This window comes from Drosophila subpulchrella, chromosome X (genome assembly GCF_014743375.2).
Source record: "Drosophila subpulchrella strain 33 F10 #4 breed RU33 chromosome X, RU_Dsub_v1.1 Primary Assembly, whole genome shotgun sequence".
Taxonomy (NCBI): domain Eukaryota; kingdom Metazoa; phylum Arthropoda; class Insecta; order Diptera; family Drosophilidae; genus Drosophila; species Drosophila subpulchrella.
This window is the reverse complement of record NC_050613.1, coordinates 22758126-22782907: the sequence shown is the minus strand read 5'-3', so window position 1 is coordinate 22782907 and position 24782 is coordinate 22758126. Positions and strand designations below refer to the sequence as shown.

General features: G+C 39.3%; 2 protein-coding genes across 3 annotated transcripts in view; both read left to right on the top strand.

The window, feature by feature from the left end:
* The window catches only part of LOC119557341, a 78963-nt gene that overhangs the window by 19202 nt on the left and 34979 nt on the right, over nt 1-24782 (top strand). The window contains exon 2 of one of the 2 annotated variants that reach the window (XM_037870076.1): nt 14973-15029. The exons of the other annotated variant lie outside the window; for it this stretch is intronic. The gene's annotated coding sequence lies outside the window, so the exon portion shown is untranslated. The remainder of the gene's footprint in view (nt 1-14972; nt 15030-24782) is intronic. 2 annotated transcript variants of the gene reach the window in all.
* On the top strand, nt 21038-23231 carry LOC119557342. The gene has a single exon (XM_037870078.1). It carries the CDS (start codon nt 21140-21142, stop codon nt 23072-23074), a length of 1935 nt encoding a protein of 644 aa, XP_037726006.1. The 5' UTR covers nt 21038-21139; the 3' UTR covers nt 23075-23231.

Here is a 24782-nt window from a genome sequence, read left to right as displayed (position 1 = left end):
CTCGTGTTGCAGATGTTTTTAATTTGCAGGCCGAGCAATCGGTTTGCGAAAAAATACTGCCGACAGGCCGCAAGCGCCACTCGAGAAAACTTTAAAAATCACTTTTGCACAACACAAAAAAAGTGTCCAAACAATTTCCATTAGTGCAAGAGAGTAGGTTGAATAATTGATTAAAAAGCTTGTTGATGTGGCCCAAAAATGTCCGAGTGACAAAGTTGCAATTAAATTAACATTTACATTGAAACCGACAAACAAAAAGAAAAAAACGAAAAAGAGCAGCAGATTGTTGTCACACATTCAACGCACACGCAAAACTAATTGAATTATATTTAATTAATATGACACAACAATGCACAAAATGAAAAGCGAGTGAAAGTACCAGGGATTGTACAGAATTTCTTGCATATGACAAAAGCTAACTCGCAGGCACGTGGATAATTTTAATTTTATGTACTTACACACAGAGAGGGATTCGCCCTCGCATGCCTCAAACTTTTCCAAAATTGTTTTGCTAACGACAACAACCGAAGTAGCAGCAACATCAACTCTGGCAGACTGCAGCAGTTGCAGCAATAAATCTTAGCATACCGCAGGGCGCCCAGAGCCAAGGAACTTTCCCCGCTTTCTCCGATTTCCCAGCACCACCCCCTCCTCGATTTCAGCCCCTTTAACCCCCTCTGCCCAACGAGCGCCACAATGTGGCTTAAGCAATTTGTGCAGCGACAACAACACCACCAACGCCAGCAATAACAGCTTTACACTGGGAAAAAATATATATATGTTTTTTATTTATTTCTTTATTAACTATGAAGTGCTTACCTATTTTACAACATTTCTTACATATGATATACCGAACTTAAAACCAATATTTTCCCTATACTTCAATAATATTTTCAATTATTTGGCTTGAAAATTAATACTTTTTTAAAATTTTAAAAAGTTTCTTTAATTTTGGTATTGATTATAGCATTTTTAATAAAAATAATAATTATCAAGAAGTTTTAGTTGGTTGTACTTCTATTTTTTAAAAATACAAGCAACCATTACCTTAAGTTCACTAAAACTTCGATTTAGTTATATCTAGTACTAGTATTTGTAGCTGATTGGAGCAACTTGGCAAGAAATCAGTTCTTAGCGAAATACAAAACTATAGTAAGAATATTGGGTTAGAATATGGACGTTCTATCTTTAATGGGTTGGGCACTACATAAAGCCCTTACATTTTAAGGATTGTTTTATATACACATATAAAAGGTATATACGTATATTATGTATTTTTATATTAAAGGGATTAACTTGATTTTATTGATTATTTTACCTGGCTTATAAAAACGCCAATTTTTTCTCTCCGTGTTAACTGCGCGCACAGTCCGTGCTAAAAGTATGTGCACAGGACTCGCATATAGAATGCTTCGGCATTAGTTTTTAGTTTTCGCATCACATGACGCTCGGGGGTGTCATATTGAAAAAAAATTGCTTTCAAATTGGGCCAAGCCAAGCAGAAACGTAAAAGGCTAAAAAAAACAGGAAGGCAAAAAACACGAACACAAAAAATCGCAAAAAGGAGAGCTCGCAAAAAAATAGAGAAAGCGAATACAACAAAAAAGCTGGAAAACAAATAGCCACCGGCAGCAGCAACAACTACAAATTTTTGTTTCGAAATTAATTGCAGTGGTTTGCAAAATATAGAAAAAAAACAAAACAAAACAAAGTAAGAGTAAGAGAAAGAGAAAAACTATAAAAAAAGCCAAAGAAAAAGCAGGAGTCAGAGGCAAGTTTCAGTTTTTGGTAGCCAAAGTTAAACAATTAACTAGGCAGGGACTAGTTTTTGGCCAAAACAAAAAAAGGGGGTCGAAATAGAGGCAGAGGAGGCGGCAGTCCAAGTGAGATATATGCAGACATGTTGACATGATGATGGGCGTGGCAGTAAAGGGTTAACGGAAGGGGCGGGAAGCGGGGGGCGGGGCCAGGGGGCTGTGAATGATAGATGGACGAGTGTTAAATGGCTCTCGGGCAGGAAGATTTGCGTGGAGTGGAGGATTCACTCGTTCCGGGGAAAGATGCCACCATGAATGGCATTACACAGATGCATTGCCCTGAAAATGACAAAACACGACAGCCAAAGTACGAACATCTGGGGATATACAGGATTAATAGAGCCTTTCGTTCTTTGACCACGCTGCGTATGCGTAATTTCATTTAGAAGGCTATTCTATTTGCCTATAAAACCATACCTATTGGTCTTATAACTTTTTTAACATGGGTAATTGGATCCCGATATAAAAGTGGGATACCTTTTGAGTTGTCTCTAATATTCTAAATTCAAATATGTTTTTTTAAAGAGGGTCAAAACTTTAACCCATTTTCATGTTACATTTTTCCGTACTTCCAATGATTTCCGAATGGGAACCCAAAACCGCACTTCTATAATCCACAACTTGTGTTCCTGGATTCCGATTTGAATGCGGGATGTCTCTTTGAGTTTGTGGTTTAATTCTCTAATATTATAAATTAAAATATCTTATTTTAAATAGGGTCAACATTTTAACCCATTTTCATGTTCGATTTTTCCGTATTTCCAATGGTTTTCAGAATGGGAACCGAAAACTGGAGTTCTAGATTCCATAACTTGGGTAATTGTATTCCGATTTCGATGGGGGATGCCTCTTTGAGTTTGTGGTTCAATTCTCTAATACTATAAATCAAAATATATGTTTTAAGGGAAGGTCACATTTTTATCCCATTTTCATGTTCGATTTTAACGTTTTTCCAATGGTTTTCAGAATTGGAACCCAAAACTGGACTTCTAAATCACATAACTTCGGTAATTGTACACCGATTTTGATGGGGGAAACCTTTTTGAGATTGTGGTTCAATTCTCTAATATTCTACATTAAAATATTTGTTTTAAGGGAGGGTCACATTTTTAACCCATTTTCATGTTCGATTTTTACGTATTTCCAATGGTTTGCAGAATGGGAACCCAAAACTGGACTTCTAGATTTCATAACTTGGGTAATTGTATTCCGATTTCGATGGGGGATACCTCTTTGAGTTTGTGGTTTAATTATCTTATATTATACATTAAAATATTTGTTTTAAGCGAGGGTCTCATTTTTAACCCATTTTCATGTTAGATTTTTACGTATTTCCAATGGTTTTCAGAATGGGAACCCAAAACTGCACTTCTAAATCCCAAATCTTTGGTAATTGGATCCCGATTTAGAGGTGACATACTTTTGTGAGTTTGTAGTTGAATTCTCTAATATTCTTCTGTAACATTTTTTTTTTCTTTTCTTTAATGTAGACGAAGGTTAACCCCTATAAAGCTCTTAAAAGCTTTTTATTCTTTCTTTATAACTTTATTATTTTTACAATCAAAGCACTGACATCAGCAAAATGGCGAAGCACATTTGAGCAAAAGGCGCTTAAGTTCATTCAGTAGCCGGCAATAAAACTCAAAATTCTCTCATCAATTAGCATGCAATTTGAATGCCCCATTGTTTGCCAAGTGGATGTTTACTGTACCTGTGTGCCTGTCGCCGGTGAGCTCACTGTCCACACAGATGTGTGTGAAAATACTCGCGCACTTGGCCATATTTAATGGGATGTTTATTGAACTCTCCGGTTGTTTAATGAATTGCAAACACATATGGCGCCACCCCACAAATAAACGTATATATCCTCATGTCGTACGATTTGTACATACTTATATGCATACCTGTGTATTTGCACTGGCATACGTTCTGCAAATACGTAATAGTGGCGCCAAATGAAAACATCACGGGGGCCAATCGACAATCGACAATATCGCACAATTACGTCAATCGTGAAAATTACTGCAAAAGTTTGCTGGTATTCACCATCGCCACATCGAGGGCGCCTCGGGCTTTCCGCATTCAATATTCAGTTTGATTACACATAAATGTACTTGAATCAAATGAAATTAAAATTCATTTCATACCCCGATTCTGTCAATATTGCCCAGGTGTCTGCCGATTGCATTGTTTATGAGGTCGCCGAGTATAAGTGGCTTTCGGGGGCAAGTAAATTGGATTGAAACATATTCAGATCTAGCCGATTGAATGGGGTGAGTGTTCTCGAATTTCGAATGACATTTGTCTCTGTTCTTTGTTCCTATTAATGGAATTTGTATCATAAGTTCTTCCATAGATAGTATTTATTTTCCATATACTTCCTACGATTCGATAACACTGCGTATACTTAATTTATGCACCCTCGAGATAATATTTTCTTATCTTGATTACGTTTTAGCAAATCATTCATATATCCTTGACATATAGGCGACTTATATTAAAGCGTTCCATCAAAACTTGGCCTAACAAGTTGACCAAACAACCAATTGGCAGTGGTCAATTGGAAAGCGACGCAGACAGCCTCCGGCCACGCCCACTTCGCACTATATAAATTAATCAATTACAGGCGCACGCACACAAACGTATACGTATCCTCGAAAAGGACGAGCAGGAAGCAAGGAGCATCAAACGATGCAGCTCAGCTGTCAATTGGAGTTGTCGTTGCCATGACAGACGATTGCACAAACAGAGCGGACACAGATACGCACACATACAGACAGGGGCCCCGCACACACACACACACAGATACCCACCCGCACGCACACATACACAGAGAAATGTCAAGTGTATCCTGACGGTTCGCCTTTGGCTGTTTGTTGTGTGCTCGTCTATAAATCATGTTAATTACGTTATAGCAAATAATTTTCCTGCACATGGAGAGCATGTCTTGCATAGACAGATTGTCGCTGGACAGGCGAACTGTGGAACCGAACCACCCGCTGAACCATTGAACCATTGAACCACTGAAACACCCACTGAATGTCCATGTCCCCATTCGCCGGTTCAGTTCCGCATGTAAAATGCATCACTTATTTGCTCGCGCTGCCATGCGGCTTTCAATATTTGTGGTCCATCGAACCATCCAGCCATTCGAACACCCCCAACACCCAAACAGCCAACCATCCAAACACCCATGGAACCACTCTGCCATCCAATCAATCGAACAACTCGATGGCAACCCAATAATGACCGCTTCAAAACGCCGATAAAGATCTTTTGTTTTACTTTGAATGGCTTCACGGAACTGCGAATCCTTTAATGAGATTCAACTATGCTGTGATGGAACTCTTAAGTTTTATTTTGAAATGTTCAGATGAACTTCCACTTAATGTCTAATTTTTTATAAGATGGTTAGATTATAATGTTATATATAATGCGTTAAAATTATTTGAACATCTCATAAACAATTTAGAAAAATTTAAATTGATTTAACTATGCTGCAATAGTCTTCTTTAGTTATTTTTTGTGAAATAGTATCTATAAGATTGGCTTAAAAATGTACACTCCAACTTCTATTGAATATCTAATATATTAAAAATGTTTAAATTAATGAGAGTGGCTTATTTGAAATATTCCTATAACAACATTTCATTTATTTTTAAGCCAATTCAATTTGCTTTTTTTATTAAGTATAAGCTATAAGTAGCAAATCCTCAAGTCTTCCTGTTAAAGGAACAGATGAGCTGAGAAAATTTGAGACAAGTAGTCCCTCACATTTTGATTTCGGGACAATGGATGAGATGTTGCAACTTTAACCATCTGAAGTGGCCGCACTTGATGAGGAAAAGGCATTTTTCCAACAAGATATCGTTGGGCCTTTCTTTGTTTTTTTTCTTCTTTTTTTACTTTGTGGCAAAGAGACAAGTGGCTTGGCTTAGTTTTTCTGGAAATGGCCGCCTGTCGAGATTTTCGACACACAAATGCGAGACAATGGGCGATAGGCATCTTCAGTAACCTCATCATCGCCGAGGGCTTCAGTATCGTGTCCATTGTCATCTGTTCATGTGGGTCAGCCTGTTTCAGTTTCAGTTTCGGTTTCGGTTTCGGTTGCTGGGAAAGTGTCAGTCCAATAATAGCGCCAGCTGCACGGGGAAAAAATTAGAAAACTAATTTGTCTACTTACAAAACTTCAATTTAAAAATAAACTAAGTAAGAAACCTTTTCAGCCCAATACATTTCTTACGATTATTTTAATATTGATATGAAAAAAAATATATTTAAATATTTTCTGATATATATATAATATTTAAAGACCTCAATGAAACACAATTTATTGCCGTAATGTGTTTTTTTTAAGTATGGATATTAAAAAAAAAATATTTTAAATATTTTGAGAGCTTTATTTTTTTGAAACCATACAGTCAATCATATAATCACCACTGAACCCCTTAATAAAACCCAATTGATGGCCAAACTTTCCCCTCATTTCTGGCTGTGTATGCCATGTCCTTTTCGTCCTGCATATGTGGCTAATCCAGTGCTGTGTCCCCAAACATTTGTGTCCCGTCGGAAGAATAAGTATGGCAATTGTAAGGTCAACTTTCCTGTTGGATGTTAGATGGGCCTCGTCTAATGCAGTGGAAAAATGATTTGACTGGGAGGCTTCCGTTTTTGTGGTTGCCTTTCGACTTTCGGTCCACTCATGCCCTTTGTTGTTGTTTCTCTGTGGGTTTGTGTGTGGGAAAATTTATGATTTTCCGAGCGACTTTGAAAATCTGGTAGCATCTTTTGGCCTTTTTCACTGGGGCTTTCGCCTCCTTTCGTCTCCATTCGCTTGACATTTCACTTTTGGCGTTTGCGTTTGCGTTCGCCGTTTGCCGTTCGCCTTTTCATATTTCGCATTTTATTTAGGCAGCCTTTTTTCCCTATGACTGACAAACATATTCGCTTGGGTTCTTGTTTGCCATCGACAAAGGCAAAGGAACAGCGCCCAGGAATACCCTTTTCCGTTTCCAGTGATTTTGCAGTCAAGGATGCCAAGGATGCGCCCACAAAGGACTTGAAAGCCGAACACGTTCTTCGGCACTGCCCTTTGGTACGTGGTGGCGTATACGTTATTTTTTCGAATTGAGGTCGAATTTCGGAAAGAAAAAGGGCTTTTCTGTGGCTTGGAGCTCGAGATGGTGGCACAAGACACAAACTTATGTATCCCTAACCCTTCAAAACTCTTTAATTTTATTCAATTTAACTGGTTGCTAAGTTATTAAAGGTATTTACACATCGTATGATTGAATTTTATTTGATTAAATATTTTATTTTTATATTTATATCAGCCAAATTTAATATTTCAAGGCCCTACATTGATTTCGGTTCATTTATTGCCTAGCCCATCATTTAACACCCCCTCTTCATCCATTTGACCTATTTTAGAGCTCCTTTAAGCACAGGGCATTTATCATTCGACTATCTCCCCGGAAAATCGCTTTCTGTTGTGTTTTTAATTATTTTCTTATGCCTCACTTAAGCCACCACAGCTGCTTTTCCGCTTTTCCGCAGCCCACAACCCTTTCAAGGCATATTGAGTGCTTTGTAATTTTTGCGGTTTTTAAGCCTTTTTCCCAGGCCACCCCCAAGTTTAAAAATAAAGAAAGCGTATCAATAAAAGGGATTTCTTTGGGGGGCCAGCCTTTTTTTTGGGGGGGCTTGGAGAAAGCACCACCCACAGTTTTGCCTTTTTTGCCTTTTGGTTGTTGTCGCGATTTAATCTTTGGCTGCTGTGGATAATTGCGAGCTTAAGCATGCGCATAAAAGTCATTACGTCGACTGCCGCAGAACGGGCAATTTAGATTTATTCTAATTAGTGGCCCGGCTTCACGACAACAGCAACAAAAACACGTATTTCAAATGCTAATCAGTGGCGTTCAAAAGGGGGGGGGGGGGGGGCTGGACGGGGGGCGTTTGGGGCAATGAATGAGGGTAAACATTGAAAAATGTCCCATCTTAAGCGATGAAGTTGCTTGGAAAATTAAGTTTTGGCCACGAAAAGAACAAGTGACAGCTGCCGTTGTTAAACAAAGTACTTGAACAGGGTATTCGGCGTTGGATCAGCACTTTGTGAGCCCTTAAAAATATGGGTAATCCCCTGTTTGACTTCAATTATCACTGGCTTACGCAGGCTTATTCCTCTGATGATAAATATACCTGTTTATGGATTTTAATCTATAACTTGGGCATTTTAAGCCTTTATCCAAGTATTACAAGTTATTTAATGCAAGGGGTTATATATTTTACGTTAATTTTCTTTATTAGATGGTATCACCAAGTCGATTATGATTTTCTGTTTGGTTTTAAAAATAATTCTCTCACATTTCCAATAGGCAAGCAAATTGCCTGACTCCCACGTGTGAATTAGCGCAAAGCCCACAGCAAATTTATTTTAATTTAAAAGAGATTCGCGAAAGAGAAAGCAGCTGAAAGGGAGACAGAGACGGGGATAAGAAGTTCTTTATTTTCCGGGGGATAAGTGAAAATCACTGGCAACTGCTGTTCTCGATTAGAATTTGTTGTCATTGATGGCTGTAAATAGTCGATAAAAAATTTTAAATTGAATGCAAACCAATAAATTATATATATTTTTACAGATAAGGAATTTGAAATGTAACTAGGTATAAAGCGGTTAAAGCTATAAAAGTATTTGAATAAAAACCACTTACATGTTTTCAACAAAAAACAAACTATGCAAAGGTGGCAATGATGAATTTAATTATTGTAAAAAATGGAAGCATATAAAACCGGTTTTTTAATAAAGTAATATAAAAAGTGAATATCTCTGGGTTATTTAAAGTAATGCCCACATAACTCAACATAACTTTAAAAGTGTAGGCCCTAACAAAATATCAAACAAAAATATCTTAAAGGGAAAATATACAAAGTTAAAGCTTACATTTTGTAATTTATAAGAAAATATAAAAATATTTTCAGTAAGAGGGAAAATGAATAAGATAATTAAAGTGAAACCTGAAGGTGTGTCAAAAAGTGAAAATCCGCCGGAAAGAACCCTTAAAATTGATCATTATTATATCCTTCCACAATGGCTAATTTCCACCCCCCCTATCCATTACTATTTTATGGCACCTCCCACTGAAAAACCCCATCAACCAATAATTGGCTTTCGAGTAACTTCAGCCCCGTCATGGTTGGCGAAAAGTTGGCAAAAGCTTTTGGCGAATGCAAACATTTGGTAGCGTTAGCAAACATCCAACACCACTTTGAACCACCCCAAAAACCACCCGGCACCGCCGAATCACCACCCAAAAAACCCAAGACTCCTGCCATATTAATTATCCACACAACACAAACACTTTGTTGCAAAAATTTCCAACGCTGTCTCGGCCATTAAATATTTAACGCCTGCCAAAACACTAATGACAAACACTAAAACTCGACACTAAATTTGAAATGCTTTAAAATTTTATTTAAGCATCCATTAAGGGGAGTACGATCGCAAAATAAACGCCATATAAAATCAGGCGGGTCCAAATAAATTCCACGCTTTAAGATTGTGGCCCATTGTGAGTGTTTTTGTTAGCTGGTTTGAGTGTTTTTGCGAGTATTTCTCAACGAGTGTGAGTGTGCTTTGAAGCTTGGGGAGTCACTATTTTGACGGCGACGATGGGGTCACACTTTGTTTTTATTGCACGTGCTTGCTTTTAACGATTTGCCTTTGTATCTACCTCGCATTCCGAGAGTTTGGGTCTAGAAATTGATGGAATATGTCCACAGGATGTGTATTCATTTACTTAAATTACTACAGATGGCCTTTAAGAGCTTAGTTTTAAAATGATCCAACTATACAACTGATAGAATTAACGATAAAGTACAAAGTATTTCATAAATTATGATCTAAAAAAGCTATTATTTGGTGTTTGCTTATATTAGCATTATATAGAACTCCTCGAATTCTTTAGATCCCTTAGCAAAATTTTGTAGCATACTTACGGGCGCAGGTTGAAGTCAGCCAAGTGGAGTGAAGTGAAGTAAAGTGAAGTGTCTGGGGTATCGGAACGTCGAACTGCTACCCATAGATCCTTTAAAAATTCCATAGGAAAGGGTGGAGAAAGCGGTAGAAAGGAGCAAGAGGAAGACAGGAGCTCCGTTTCTGTGCTTTTCCCCAACACATACCAACACAAACAGCCAACGACAGCCATACAATTTTAATCACATTAAGTTCGCGCTGTCGAGAGAAAGCAAGGCGAGACTACTTCCTCCTGGCTTCAGTGCCCCGTAAGCCCCCCGAAGGCCCCTATAGAGCCCCAGTCCCCCCCCCCCCCTCGCCCAACGCCCCTCTGTTTGTTTGTTTGTTTGTAATGAATATTTGCAAGTTGTGCCTTGAGTTTTCAGTGCAAACAAACTTAAAAACTGTAGCGCACTCAAGCAAAATAAATACTTGAGCAACAACAACGACAACGGAAAGAAGGCGACAGCCACGCCTCCTGTCCCCCTCCCCCCCCTTTTTCCCGACCCCCCTTGCGTTTTTTTCTCTTTTTTTTTGCAAAAATTTATTTGGTTAAGTGACTTTGAGCCCGACTGTGCAAGCAGCTCATATGTATATGTGTGTTTGCCGCTGTCTGTATGTGTGTGTGTCTGCGACTGTGTGTGTTTGTCTGGCAGTGTGTGTGTGTGTGTGGTAGAGGGAAAATGCGTGTAAAAGAGGAAGTGAGGCTTCATGCATATTGAAACAAAGTGAGTGCTCGCATTGCGTATACGCAGCGTGGCCTCCAAAACAAATTAAATGAAAATAATCAAAAAAAGAAGAGGAAAGCAAGACGGGTAAAGAAAATAAATCCGCAGCATGGGCGTGGCAGTAGCCAATCATTAGCTTAAGGATCGGGGAATACAATTGGAATGAGAAATGGGGCAAAACAAAGGATAAGTAATGCAAAATGTGAAGGAAATCTGACACTTTGGCGACCAAAAATAAGAACCAATTTAGAGCAACTCAAAGATTTTGTATGACTTAGTTTTTAAATCTCAAAACCATTTTAAATAGGGATAATAATTAGACTAGTATTATCTTTTTTGGTCAAAAAATCCCAAGAAAAATGCCAGAAAATATCAATACTTTCTAGAATAAAGATATTACTGCAGGTGACTTTCATTTTAAAGACTGCCACAGAAAATGTCCTATCATATCATATTAAGCCACGTTGCTGTGCTCTTTATAGCGATTATGCTACCACTGAATGGGATCCTAATGACATATTCGCAGACCTTGGCACCCAAATCCCAATACCTCCCCCCAATCACTATCGCCAGCCAGCCCCTCACAAATGCAAATCCGAAATCAAAAGCTCACTTTAGCGTTTGGTAAGGGGGGTGTTGGGGTGGCAGGGAGGGGGTTTGACATGCCGCAACTTGGCGGCAAAAGTACACAATAAATTTGCATGCCACATGCACACACAGATACTCACACACACACACACACAGTTTTGTGAATAGAAATTGTTAGCACACAATAACAGACAGACGGAGCGTGAAACGAGTGAAAAACAGAGGCGGCGAAAAGGGACATATGCATAATGCCTAATAATCCGCATATTGTAATATCTGCATTATACGACTGGCTAGAAGCGAATGTCATTATGTGGCCAAAACACCCGCACACACCCGCACACACCCGCACACTCACATGCAAATATTGTATAAAAATTGCGGCTTAATCACGACGCTGAAACACGAGCAATCTGCAATATGCAATCTGCATCTGCAACTGAAGCAAATGCCGCAAGGCAACTGCCAAAGTGGCTAAAAATCCAGTTGCCAACTGCACAGTGATGCAAAAGTTAGAATACCTTTTGAATATAATAATTGAAAATTAACAAAGAAAATAACTCAATTAGTTTTGTTTATCTGATATGATAAAATTTGTTCTAAAAGATTCTAGTATCAAACAAAATGTAACATTTTACCAATACAGTTTTAAGTATTTTAACTAAGTCTTGGTTGAAAATATCCTTTGGTTGCATGCAATAACGCCCATGGAAGAAAAAAAGCTTCACTCCAAAAATAAATGTTTTATACTTAAAGATTTCCTGTAGTTAGTAGTATACAACTTAATTAATTTAATTTCCTTTCTTTATGAGCTTTAATAAATTAAAAAAAAATTTCAGTCTGTTTTCCTGAGTTTCTGAACTACAGTGCGTAACATGCATATCAATGTGGAGCTTAGACGACGCCTGCCTGGCTGCCACTGTCTGAAAATTGTCGCTGCCAGTAAGCCTCTGCCTTTAACCCTGCGAGCGGCACACCCCTTGCCTTAACCCAACGCACGGGCAGCCCGGAGTTAACCCACGATTGCCCCTTTGGCAAGGCTCCACGTGGCCGCCATCGCTGCATTATTTGTGCTCATATGTGGCCTGCTCCGCTGGTTCCACCGATTCCACCGGTTCCCCTGGGCACTCCTTCCTTAACCCTTAGGCTGTAGCCCGTAGCCCGTTGCCCGTAGCCCTTAACCCATACCCTGGCCCATGGCTGGCTGGCTTTTATGCCCGCAGATTTGGGTTAAAAGTAGCTTCCCTTGTGTATTTAATGGTATTCCAGACTCGCCTTCATCTTTTGCCAGCTGCAATTGTTATGAGTGTTGAAGGGGTGAAATTGGGGGTACGGGAAGGGGTGAAGAAGGGGTAAAGAAGGGGTGAAGAAGGGGTGAAGAAGGACTTCGGAAGGGGTGAGTTATTGGGTTGCCAACCCACTAGGAACACAAAAAAATAAAACGATGTCGTTTACTATTCTTTCCCCCTCTCTCTTTCTCAGTTTGGCATGCATTCAGTGGCCAAAGGATGCTAAAGTCAAAGAATTTCCTCAGCATCCAGATACTTTTGTATGCAAATTTCTCAGTTTTCGACTTTGGGCCCAGTTTTGAATTTCTATTTGAGTTATGTACATGCATGCGCTGCCTTTCAAATACCACTCACATGCGCATTCCATTCTCTTTGGCATTCCCTTCAGTCGAGGTAATGGAATTGCAGACCTCCTCCAGTTATTTATTTATTTAATCTGTTAAGACTTTAATGGCCCCAGCCAAATGCAATTACAATGCCAAGCAAATGGAAGTGGCAAAAAGTGGTTGCGAGTACCGAGGCAAATGTAAATGGCAAAAACAGCAAAAGTTTAGGTTATTAATTAAGTGGCATTAAGTGGCATTAAAGGCCAAGAAAAGCCGCAGACCCATTTCCAAATCATTAGCAAAAGAAGCGAATTTTAAATAAAATTTGGGGGGGAAATTACAACATCAAGTGGATTAAAGTATTCAAATTAATTGTAAGCAGCATGCAATAATATTAATTAGCAGCTTAGAAAAAGTGGGGAAACTTAAAGAACTGATTGCATTAGCAACTGCAGAAATAGCAAATGAAAATGTGTGGTACATGACAAAAGGAAACCACTGGCAAATCAGCAACAACGAGGAGATTTCCTGGAAAAACAACACAATCCATGGGATGTGGCACCTGCAACAACCGAATCGAAACAACAAACAACCAGCTATATTCTCCGATTTCTGGCCAAACGAGCGGCAATTACGGCTAAATGAAACAGACTAAAAAACAACAGCAATCACATGTCATTCGATTTAATTGATCAGCAACAGGCAATCGGAAATCGGCATTCTGCAATCGACAATCAGTGGTTTTTTTTGTTTTTTGTTTGTCCCCCTCTAACCGCAAAAGCGGATATAAAAATATTTTGTGCCACAAAATTTGATTTTAATTTGAAATTGTCATGGCAACCCATTTAGAGGAGCGTCCAAAAACGAGCCGGGTTCAAACGAAATTTAACACTAAAGTGTGTGTGTTTTTTTTCTTATTGGATTTTGAATGAAAGGCGGAAGGTGGCACAAAATGCCTTTGCTGCCAAAAGCAATTTGCAGTTAATTAGCAGACTAAGAGCCACAAAAGGCAACTAAAACGGTTTGAAAGTGGCAGCTTGGTCGAAACAAAGATGAAATTCTCCACCCCGATCTAGAACTGAAAAACTGGAAATTTTGTGAAAACCTTTGGCCGATTGGTTGAGACTCACAAAAGACAAGAGCAGGCTCAAAACATGGCATTAATTTCAACCGATTTCCTTGTCCATTCAATTACAAATTAGGAGAACCAGTTTGGACAAGGAAATTTCGGGCTGTGGGCTAGTTTCCATCGAAACAATGTCAAATTGTCAGATGGAGAGTGATGGAAATGCATTTTACAGGGGCCGTAATGAGCCCAATGGCTGAATGCATCCACCAAATTGACCCCTGAAGCATATGAAGCGGAAAAAACCGACTCGCACACATCGTCCAGTAAATTATAATTGATGTTGCACTGGGAGAAAATCAGTAAACTTAGCCCAATTTACAAAAAACATTTTATTTGATAATATAATACTGGAAATTAAGATTTTCCGAATGATGTTTTATCTAAAATATACGGTTCCTATAAAAGAAAATACCCAATTTTCGAAAAAATTATAATGATATAAATTTTCTTACTATTTATTTATTAGATATAATTTATTTCTTGGTTTTTAGGGAAGTAAGCAATAATTTCTCGCAGTGTAAATGTGTTAGACGAGCTGAGCACGCGGTTGAAAATTTTACAAGCATATTGATCCGATCTGATTCAGCTGCAATTTCCCCCCCCTCTCAATTTCACCCCACTCCCTCTCCCCACCCGTTTCTCTCAGTGTGTGAACAGAGTCAGCTGCATTTTTGGCCAGCTGGCCAGCCGTTATTTACCTTTAATTTATGCATTAGTAGGGCGCTTAAATTAATCAGCGAATGGCAGGCGGGCTAACAAAAGGGAATAGGCCGTCGCAGCAGGAAAATAAAATTTAATTCGCCACCGAAAACCCGAGAATGAAGTGTAATTAAAACCGAAAGAAGGAACAAAATTATTAAGAGCTTAAAAGGAATTAAAGCAACTGAGGCAAAGACAATGCAAGCGTTAAGATGTGGTCATAAAAAGTATAATGGTTTTATCTAAATGGGAGAATAAATAAGAGGGAAAAATAAGATAAAAAGGAATGATATTAGAGTTGGTTTTATGTTGGTTCAAAAGAAAATCTCATTCTATTTATGTACTTATTTAATAAAAATTATGAAACCATTTATCTTTGCAGAACATTTCATTAAACTTCGATCTGCAGAAAGTAACCATTTTAGTCGACTCACTTTGGGTAAGTAAGACTTATTTTTCCCTGCGATAAAAGACCACACCTGACCCACTTTGAGGGGTTTTAAGAGATAGTTTTTAGCCCCTTGGCTTCACTTACTTATTTTGCAGAGAGTTCATAATGCCAATTTTGGTCTGCCTTTCACCCTCTGCCATCTGTCAGTTATTCAGTCAGTCCCTCAGTCAGTCCCTCAGTCAGTCATTCAGTCAGTCAGTTGGCCAGTAAACTGAGCTGAGCTCTGGCGAATGATAAATGGCTGACATTGTGGATTGTAGGCAACATTAAGCGTCGTTGAAGCGCCGCAGATTGCAATCGCTGAGGCTCCCCGGTAGAATCCCTCTATAGAGAACCACGCCCCCACTCCGTAGGCCGCCCACTCGCCGACACCCATCTCAAAACGCGGTTACTTTTGCCGCTTTTTTTAAATACCCTGGGCTTAGGGTGATTTGGCATCCAAGAAAAATGTATAGCAAATATATAATGGGCATCTAAAATATTAAAAAAATCATGGGGGTTCATACATTTACAGATACAACTTTAAAATACCATTACAAATTAAATTTAAGTCTAAAAAGAATTATTATTACGGATTTTTTTAAATTGATTCTTTAATATTAAATAAATACAATTCATTATTACAAAAATCATACAAATTTACAGATTACGTTTAAAAAAAGAGTTCAAACTTTTTTCAAATTTTATCAAACTGTTTTTGAATTCTTGTGATTTTTTTTTAATTAACCTTAAACAGTACCTTAAAACCACCGCAATTTGTTATTAAAACTTATTTACCAATATAACAATATATTCAAGAATTTTTTTGAGAAGAAGTTTATAAGCCAAATTATTCTTTATTTGAAAAAATAAACTGTTTAAAATACGAAAAATCTATCTGTTGACTTGGCCAAGGTAAATACATTTCGTTTGCGCCCAGACTTGCCTCGTCGAAGTTTTCCATGTTTTTCTTCTGCAGCAAACCAACCTCTGACCCCTGACCCATCGCTCTACGATTTGCTCTGACAGCCAGCAACTTGTAATTTGTAATGTCGAGAGTGCCAGGTAGTGGTTGCTGTTGTTGCTGGCCGGTTCATGATTTTCAAATGAAATGCATTTCTGAACTTTTGCGGTGATTTAATGATGTGCCCGGGAAAGTGCCCCATGGCACTTGAGAATATGATTCATTTGAGTCTCATCCGAGTCGATTTACGAGTGTGTGTATCCATCTAAATGGAGCTTCAAGTCCCTAATTAAACCCGGCTTGAATTGATTTGAAAATCGTAACCAATATTGTCAGCAGTGCACATTGAATTTGCGGTTCTAATTAGCTTCAATTAAGTGATTAAAAGCCATCAAGCTCGATGGTTAATGGAAATGGTGGGGGGGGATATCACAAATTTCTGGCCGCTATTTCCTTTTTTTTTTTTTGTATTTTATTATTGCGGCGCATAATAAATGCCAATTAATTATGACAACAACAGTTGCAAAATAAAGGCTGGGAAATTGTGACAGATAAATCTGTAAATTGTCATGTGCCATAAGCGCTACGCATTTTTGTATATGCATATCTTTCGGGGATAAATAATTTTATGGAAATGCCAGCAGCAACAATATTGCGATGACTTTTTAATTAAAAACAATAAAAATTGTTTGTCGTATTATATTGATTGGTTAGTGAAATGAATCATCGGCTGGGTAGTATTTTTTTTACGGTGTTTATCAATTCTGGACAAATGGCTACGGTCAAAGCCAACGTAAGTCCGATTATCGGTTCAGTTCGGTGCGTGTATATGCATATATATTCCGCTATAATGGCCATGGTCGTTTTTCAAGAGGATTTCCAGCTTATCCCCCGATTGATGGACTGCCAGTAGTATGGCAAATATTTTGGCAATTTGATTTTGTTTGCATATTTTAAGCTTACTCGGTTTCAGGTGGAACTTTAAAGGCAATGGTTTTTGGGAAAATGTAATATATAGAAATATAGTTATGATCTAAAAATATTTTTATTACTGCCAGAATTTTAGTTCAGGGTTAAAATTTATTTATGAATTAGCTGTTAACCTCAGCTGTCTTTTGAAATTGCTATGACTAATTGGATTATTAAGTTACGTCTACCACAACCCTTTGCCTTTGCCATCTGTTGCTGACACACCGCATTTCCAACTTTGGCGAGAGCTACTCAAATATTACTCATACGCCACGTTGTTCGTTGGACAAAAACCAATGGCCAGTTATTAGCTGGCAGCTCGATTTTGGTTTTGGTTTCGGTTTCGGCTCAGTCACAAACTGGCCAACAATACAAATGACCGTTTTATGGCCGGCAATCAAACACAAGACCACAAATACTTAAACTTGTGGATGTCTGTATATGCCAGCGGCCAGATACCGCCGCCATATGTATACACATACGTATATTGGATGCCTGCCATCATCATCATCGTGGCTTGGCAGAAGTTCCAATTTTTCACACAGCACAACTCTCGACCACAGAATATATAAAAAACACATTCTTATTACAAATCGGACAGAGTGGCGTGCCAAAAAAAAAAAAAATAGTAGAAAATAAAAGAAAAAGTATATTTTCATTCCCATAAGTGAAAAGAGGCCGAAGGGCGGTGGAAAACAACCCACTGACGCACTTATTTTGCGCTTTGAATCCAATCACGTACCAATTTTCCAAATTTAACCTTTTTGAGCTCGTGTTGGAGGCTATGGGTGCCAATAAAAACCATTTGCCAGAGTGAAATTTATATGGCCGCGTCGATAAAAAAAAAAAAAAAAAGAAATACGTGTTTAAGAAGAGTGCTGGCGAGAGGAAGCGGCTAAAGGATAAAGGATAAAGCAGAGTGTGGGCCAGAGACCGCAGGCCGAACGCCCTTTGAACCGTTTCAATTGACCAAAGGCCAGGTCTTCCTTTAACGACCCCTTCTCCAAAAGCACCTTGTTCCACTCCCCCACCTCGTGGAACCAAAACCCCATAGTCAGCCGAATTCCATTTTGGTTATGGGCTCGTGACACGATCTGGAAAATATATGTAAACATACAATATTCAAAGTTTTGAATTTATATTTCTCCAAAAATCTTTAAAATCCCTTTTAGTCTATGAATAGAACTTTGCATATAATGTGTCGAAGTTGTGTTTATCATTGGAAACCCTCGTACTATCCATCATGCCAACTCTTTAAAATCCCTTGGTTTTTAGTCTATATACAGAATTTTGTATATAATGTTCCAAATCTGTGGGGTTCTTAAGATCTTCTTTTATCATGGGAAACTCTCGTACTATCCATCATACCATCTCTAGCTGTACTTTACTTGGCTTCGGTTTTCCATATTCAGTCGATTTCCATATTAATTTCGTAGTCTGCGTAATTTGAGACATTCTATCCACCTCGCTCAACTGCCATCACCGCAGCGAAATACACAGAGAGAAATTCATACTACAGTATTCAGTTTAAAAAAATATATATCTAGCAAGTTAAGATATTCTAGAATCTAATACTAAAATACAAATGCAAAAAATGTTAACTAAGGTGTTTCAAATGGCTAAAAAGAAATATTTAATTAGCAAACAAAAACATTTAAATTCCCTTCGGAATGGGGGTATTTTTAAGCAAAAATAACTATTTTTTTCTGTGTACCACTTATGCTCTTTTCGATTCTCGGTATCTGTTTGCTTGGCTCCCATTTTGCCTGTAAGCGACACCATAAAATATTGAACGTGTTGAGCACACACACACACACACACACAGGCACGCACACAAGTGCACTGGCACTCACACAACTGCACTTGTACTCGTATGTGTGTGTGAGAAAAAGCCGAGAAGGGGAAAAGTCAGGGGGTAAACTCACTGACCTCGCCAATACTACGAACCCAAAACCCATCGATGCCTTCGATTCTTGGGCTTCGAATGTTCCGCTGGCTTGAAGAGCCGCCCTGTTGTTTTATTTTTACGCGCGGTGGCACTTTTGGCTTTTGTTGCCAACATCCTGTCTGACCCTGCCCCTTACCCCCGCCACCCCCCCCCCCCTGCTGCCCCCTCAACCGAACTCAACTTTGACCCCCTGCGACCCCGTTGCCAGTGACGCTTCATTTTCTTTCAGCTGGCAGCACGCGCATTACATTACATTACAACATGGCCGGAATGGGTCCGGTCGATCCGCATCCAGGCCCGGACTCCATGTCCGCATCCGCATCCGTATCCTTGTCCATGTCCATGTCCATGTCCTGGAAAATGAGAGAGCGGGACAGATAGACGTGGCTTTTCCGACTCGCATTTCGGCCATTTGTTGTTTGCCCATTTCTATTCGAGTGCGAGTGTGAGTGTCAAGTGAGTGTTTGAGTGCTGGGCTTATTCATGGCCAATGGATTCGAGTGGAATGGATGCTGGCTGCTCGGTGCCCACTAAGTAATTGTACAAAGTGAGCTTATGGGCCACAAAAATCCAGACAAACCTCAGTCCATTCAAAATAATCTTAATTAAATATTTTAAGTCTGTCTATGATTGTTATCATAGGATTTCTGGAATTGCAGAGTATAGTTCTATTAATTAAATATGTTTTATAATTAAATCAGTTACTATTGGTATATTACACCGAAGAACCCAAGAAAATAATAATGCTTAATAAATATATTAAGGATATTTTCAATTTATTGACCTGCTGAATAAAATAATTTTCCACATTTGTTTAAAATGCATGGGTTTCTCTGGCATCAAAGTGATTTTACCCCATGTGATGCCCCCGTTTTTTTTAAAAGCGTTTTCCCGACGCAATTTCCCTCCCTGTGGCTTTCTTTTCTTTCGCTTTCCCGGGCATTTTCCGCAGCTTCTTTTTACGGTCTGCTCGATTTTTCGGTACAAATTGATGCCATCTGTTCGACGTTTAATGCCTCGGGGTTTTGGCCAGCTCCCGGGCCATTTGTCGTGCAACACTTTCAGCGCTTTTTAATGCAGTGGCTGCATAATTTTAACGCTCGTAAGTCGCCTGCATTATCCGGGCCATAAATCGGACATGACTTGGCCACGCCCACTCCGCCTCCTTCGGGCGGATGTGGATGCGGATGTGAGTGCGAATGTGAATGCGGATGCGGTGGAGCAGTTAATTTTGGCCACTGGGCAGCTCAATTTTCACACGATTGGCCCCGGCTTACACCCAAAAATAAAGGCATATCTTTTAAGCCACATATATATATATATATATATATGTATGGATACTCCCACCTGCAAACACACACTCACCTGAACCGAAAGCCACTTAAGAGCCATTCAAATTACGTTTCATTACGCTTATTGAGGGGGGTTGGCAGTAACAAACCTTTTTTATGGGGCGGCAGGTGATACCAAAAGTCTGGGGGACTCGTACTGGAAATACCGCAAAGGAAACATTTCGAAAAAGTCTATTTAAGTAATATGTAATATATTTTACATTTTATTTATACCTACCTACTATACTTTTACTATTTTATTTGGTCAACTTGACAGAAAAATAGTGAAACAGCAATTCTTTTATATTTGAATACATTTTATACATCAATTATTTTATATTTATATACAAATACTTTCCAATACAAGTTGCTCGTTAATTATATTTTGTATTATTGCACATTTCTTGGGTAACACCCAGTCGATCACCAAAGTCCGGTGGCTTCAAAGTTTGCGGCTTTGTTTTATGGCCACAAACTTTTGAATTCAATTTGTTTTTGGCTGGCCAAAAGTTATTGATTTAATTCGTATCTGGGGAATGCTTAATCAAAAATACTTGGATATATGACGGGCTACTGCCACCCTGTTTTTCCGACACTTTTTCTAGCGAAGAGGGAAAAGTTGGTTGCTGCTCGTTAGCTAAACTCCGTGGAGATAGTTTACCAGCTTTCCTTGTTTTCCTTATCGATTGGGGATGGCCAGGATCCGTCTGGTAAATTCATTTTCTAATGGCCAAGTGGGCCTTGTAGGGGCTGTCAGTCGTCAAGCGATTATGTTCGGAGTTTCGTTTGGGTCACCAGTCAGTTCTACTTTGGAAGTCAATACAGCAACACGTACATTTTCCAGATCTTGAATACTATATACATTTTGTTACTATATTATATATATATATGATATTCTTTTCTAAAAATGAGTGAAACGAAGGTGAAGGGAGACAAATCGAAAAGGCAGAACAAGAAAAAGGAGAAAGTCCCCGATAAGAAAGTGGATGAGGAATATCTTCGTCGCCGGCGGATCTTATGTCAATTATCCCGGGCTCCTGGAATATGCCCGCTGGGCAATTGCGAGCAGGTGGTTTTCCCCTCGGGCCTGTTGGTTCACCTTCTCCACAAGCACGGCCACGAACCCACCAAAATGATATACATAGTTTACGATGATCAGCCACTGCGTTTAAAATTCAAACTCGATGACCTTGAGCTGGATGTACCGCAGGCCATGGCCATATTGCTGTATGCTGGCACCGAGAATAAAAAAGAAACTCTGCCAGCTCGCCGGCATTTGAGTTTCCCCAACAGCGGTCTTCTGAACGAAAGACGTTGCTATGAACATCATTTGACCATGGTCCTTATGATTTGCAGGTCCACCTGGACTGCCATGCTGCCCGATCAGGAATTGGCCACCGAGCTGGAGGAGAATGACGTGCCGAATAATACCATATATATCATCTGGTTGGTCTCTCCGGTGACCACCAATCGAATGCTATACACCATGACCCTCTTCGATCGTTTCTACATACAATCGCGTGGTGTCATTCGAAATACCAGGAACTATATTGCCTCACAGAATCCCAGGGATTTTCTAAGTCTCGAATCGGATTACCTTCTACTCCGCCATGAAGATGCATTGGATTTAATGGGTGAAAAGGAGAATACCGGGCACGATGTCGACCTGCCGGAGGGCATTCGTTTGGAACTGTTCCTGCACGAGGACCTGTCCGCAAATTTCGTAGAGAGCCGGATCTCTAGACATGTGCTGGATACCTACAATGGCCACGGTGCAAAAATGCCACGCAATAAGATGAATCTCGATAGGGATGCCCAGGGAAAACTGTTCCTCAATCGAAAACCCCTCTCGGTTCCCACGATAGCCAGTCCAAAGGCGTCGTCTCCGGAAATGGAAAGCATTCAGCCCGAGGAGGCTAAAAAGAATACAATCGATGATCAGAGCAAGGAACTGGCCCCTAAGGTTTCCAAGGAAAAAACGAAGGCCAGGAAGAAGGCTAAGCCTTTGCGGGGACACTCCTCTGAGTTAATAGTTGATAAAGATCTTATAAAATCGCTTGTGACTGATCAAAAGAAGGTTTATAAAAAGGAACTTGAATTGAGTCAAGAAGTAAACCCAAAGGATGACAAAGAGGAAAATGATAATTGCCAAAACAAACTAGAAGCCAAATGGTCCAATTATGTAATTGCTTTGAAGCGGAGAAAAGCCAAAGCTAAGAAGCTGAAAAAAACCATGGAAAAGTATCTGCAAACTTGCCAAGAGGAAAATTCTTCTTTAAGTAATCTCGAAGACACCCTCAGGGAATTTGCTAAAGCGGATCCTGACCAGCTTTTAGCCGATAAGGGTAAAAAGAAAAGAAAATCCATTTCACCGGAAAGACATCCAAGGAAATCCAAGCAAGTGTGCCCAGAAGAACCCACAGGATCACGCATGAAGGCAGGATCCAGCCGAGCAGTGACCATGGAATCCATAGAAGAAATCACAGCCATTCCCATGAGGGAACTGCAGGAATCGATATGGAATTTGCAAATTCCGATCACCAAGGAAGTACTGGAAACGGTGAAGGAGGCGGTAATTAAGTCGGTCAAGGAGGCGGTTATAAAGGTGGCCCAAAAGACGGAAAATCTACAGCCAGAATTCGAGCTGGAAGAGCAGGAGATGCGGAAACCTGCCTTAGAATCTCAATCCAAACCAGAAACCCAACCGGAAATGCAAGGCAAGACTAAAACCGTTACGGAAACGGAAATGACACCAGAAAACCTAGCCAAAATCCTTGGAGTTGCCATTGAATCAGTTTCCGTAACCGACTGCGATTCAGGCTCGGAAACCTGTGCCCCGTGATCAAACATCATCTAATATGCTAAAGGTCATTTGTATAAATCTGAAGTTACTTTCATGGTCAACCATTTTCGGTTAATCTCTTCCAAATTTCATCCAACGAATTGTAATTCTTTCCGTACAATAAATGACCCAAATTCTGGTAGCATACCTAATACGATTTTATGAGGGCCAAAATGCTTTCGTTGTTTTCATTGGTATTATTTAAATTCCAGTTTCGTTTCGTAGCCGCCACATGAAAATGGTCAAATCCTGTGGAAAGTCTGTGTGTGTGATAAAGTGGGAGTTTGGCCAGGGGTTTTTTAGTGAGGCAACCAGACCATTGCGGTTGTCATCGCACGTTGCTCTCAGCAGGAGATTTTATAACACTTGGGTTATTTAAAATATAAAGATTTGAATTTAGAAAGCTTGCAAATGCAATGCACAGATAAAAAGCGGAGGTAAAGCGCTTTAATAATGCACAAATGGTTGAGAATGGCAAGCAAAATATTTATTTAAGCCGCTGCACAACAATGAATTGTGATTATTAATGGCAAACGAATAAAACTTGAATAAAATATTAAACAATAAATACTGCCTTGCTTCAAAGAAACATTTAAGTTTTTTAAAGCGAAGATAAAAGTACAGGGCCTTCGGCAAAAGAAGATAAAAGTACAGTCGCGCCAAACTGCAGGCCATTTCTGTCAAACTGACAGCCGGCTGAAAAGAGAGCGCGATAGCCGCCAAGAACGAGACGGCCATAGCGAGGTGAGAAAATCAGTGAATGAATCTCATCCGAGAGTTTTTCGCACTTGAAAGCGGCCGGCAAACAAAACAAGGACGCCAGGAAGTGGGCGGAAAGGGTTAAAAGGGGGCGCGGCCCGTCCAGAGTTGCCTGCAACTGAAATGCCCGGCCGACAATGCAACAAAAATAAAAATAAAAATAAAATAAAATAAAAAGTAGAACCGGACTCGGAAAGGTGAAAAATAAGAATGGCCGACAACACAAATAAAATGCGAAAATGCTCGACGACAAGAACAACAAAAATACAACAATAAGAACAACAGCAGCGACGGTGGAAATCTTCTGCCCTGCCGCAGTGGAAAACTTTTGAATAATTTATCTTGCGTTGAAAGGACGTTTTCATTAAAATTCGCCAACGTATTTAAAGTGCGAGATAACTCCCAGAGTGGCGATTATTCAAGTGAGTTCATTTGCCTGCTAGGAATGCTAAATGCGAAGGTAACTTTCGTTCGAGAAAGAACTTGTATATTTATAGGGGGAAAAATGTGTGCCCAGAACTCATGTGAATGATAATTGCAGTCCAAAGTTGTTTATATCACTCTTTCCTTATAAAGATACATAGATCTCAATGGAATAACATATTCAAAATGTTACTGGGGAGTTGAAAAAATATAAAATAAGCTTCCAAATTATAAAGTAATATTATATAATGAACTGTATAAGTCCACAATTTATTTGGCCTTTTATACAACATTCATGGTCAATTAAAAAATATTGTCTTTCCATTTTTCTCGTTTTTTCTGAATTTTCGTATTTACAATGTTTCTTTTTTTTCGGTCTACCACTAAATTTCACCTAAAAAAGGGCGTTTGCAAAGGGCAAAGGGCGAACGGCAGGAAAACAAATGAAGAGCAAGAGTTTTCATTGGAAAATTGTTTTACATTTCAATTTAATTCCATTTTTTGTGTCTGGTCCTCACACATTTTT

What these genes read in the sequence shown, in the direction of transcription:
- LOC119557342 (XM_037870078.1), top strand. Translation starts at nt 21,140, where the DNA reads ATGAGTGAAACGAAGGTGAAGGGAGACAAATCGAAAAGGCAGAACAAG.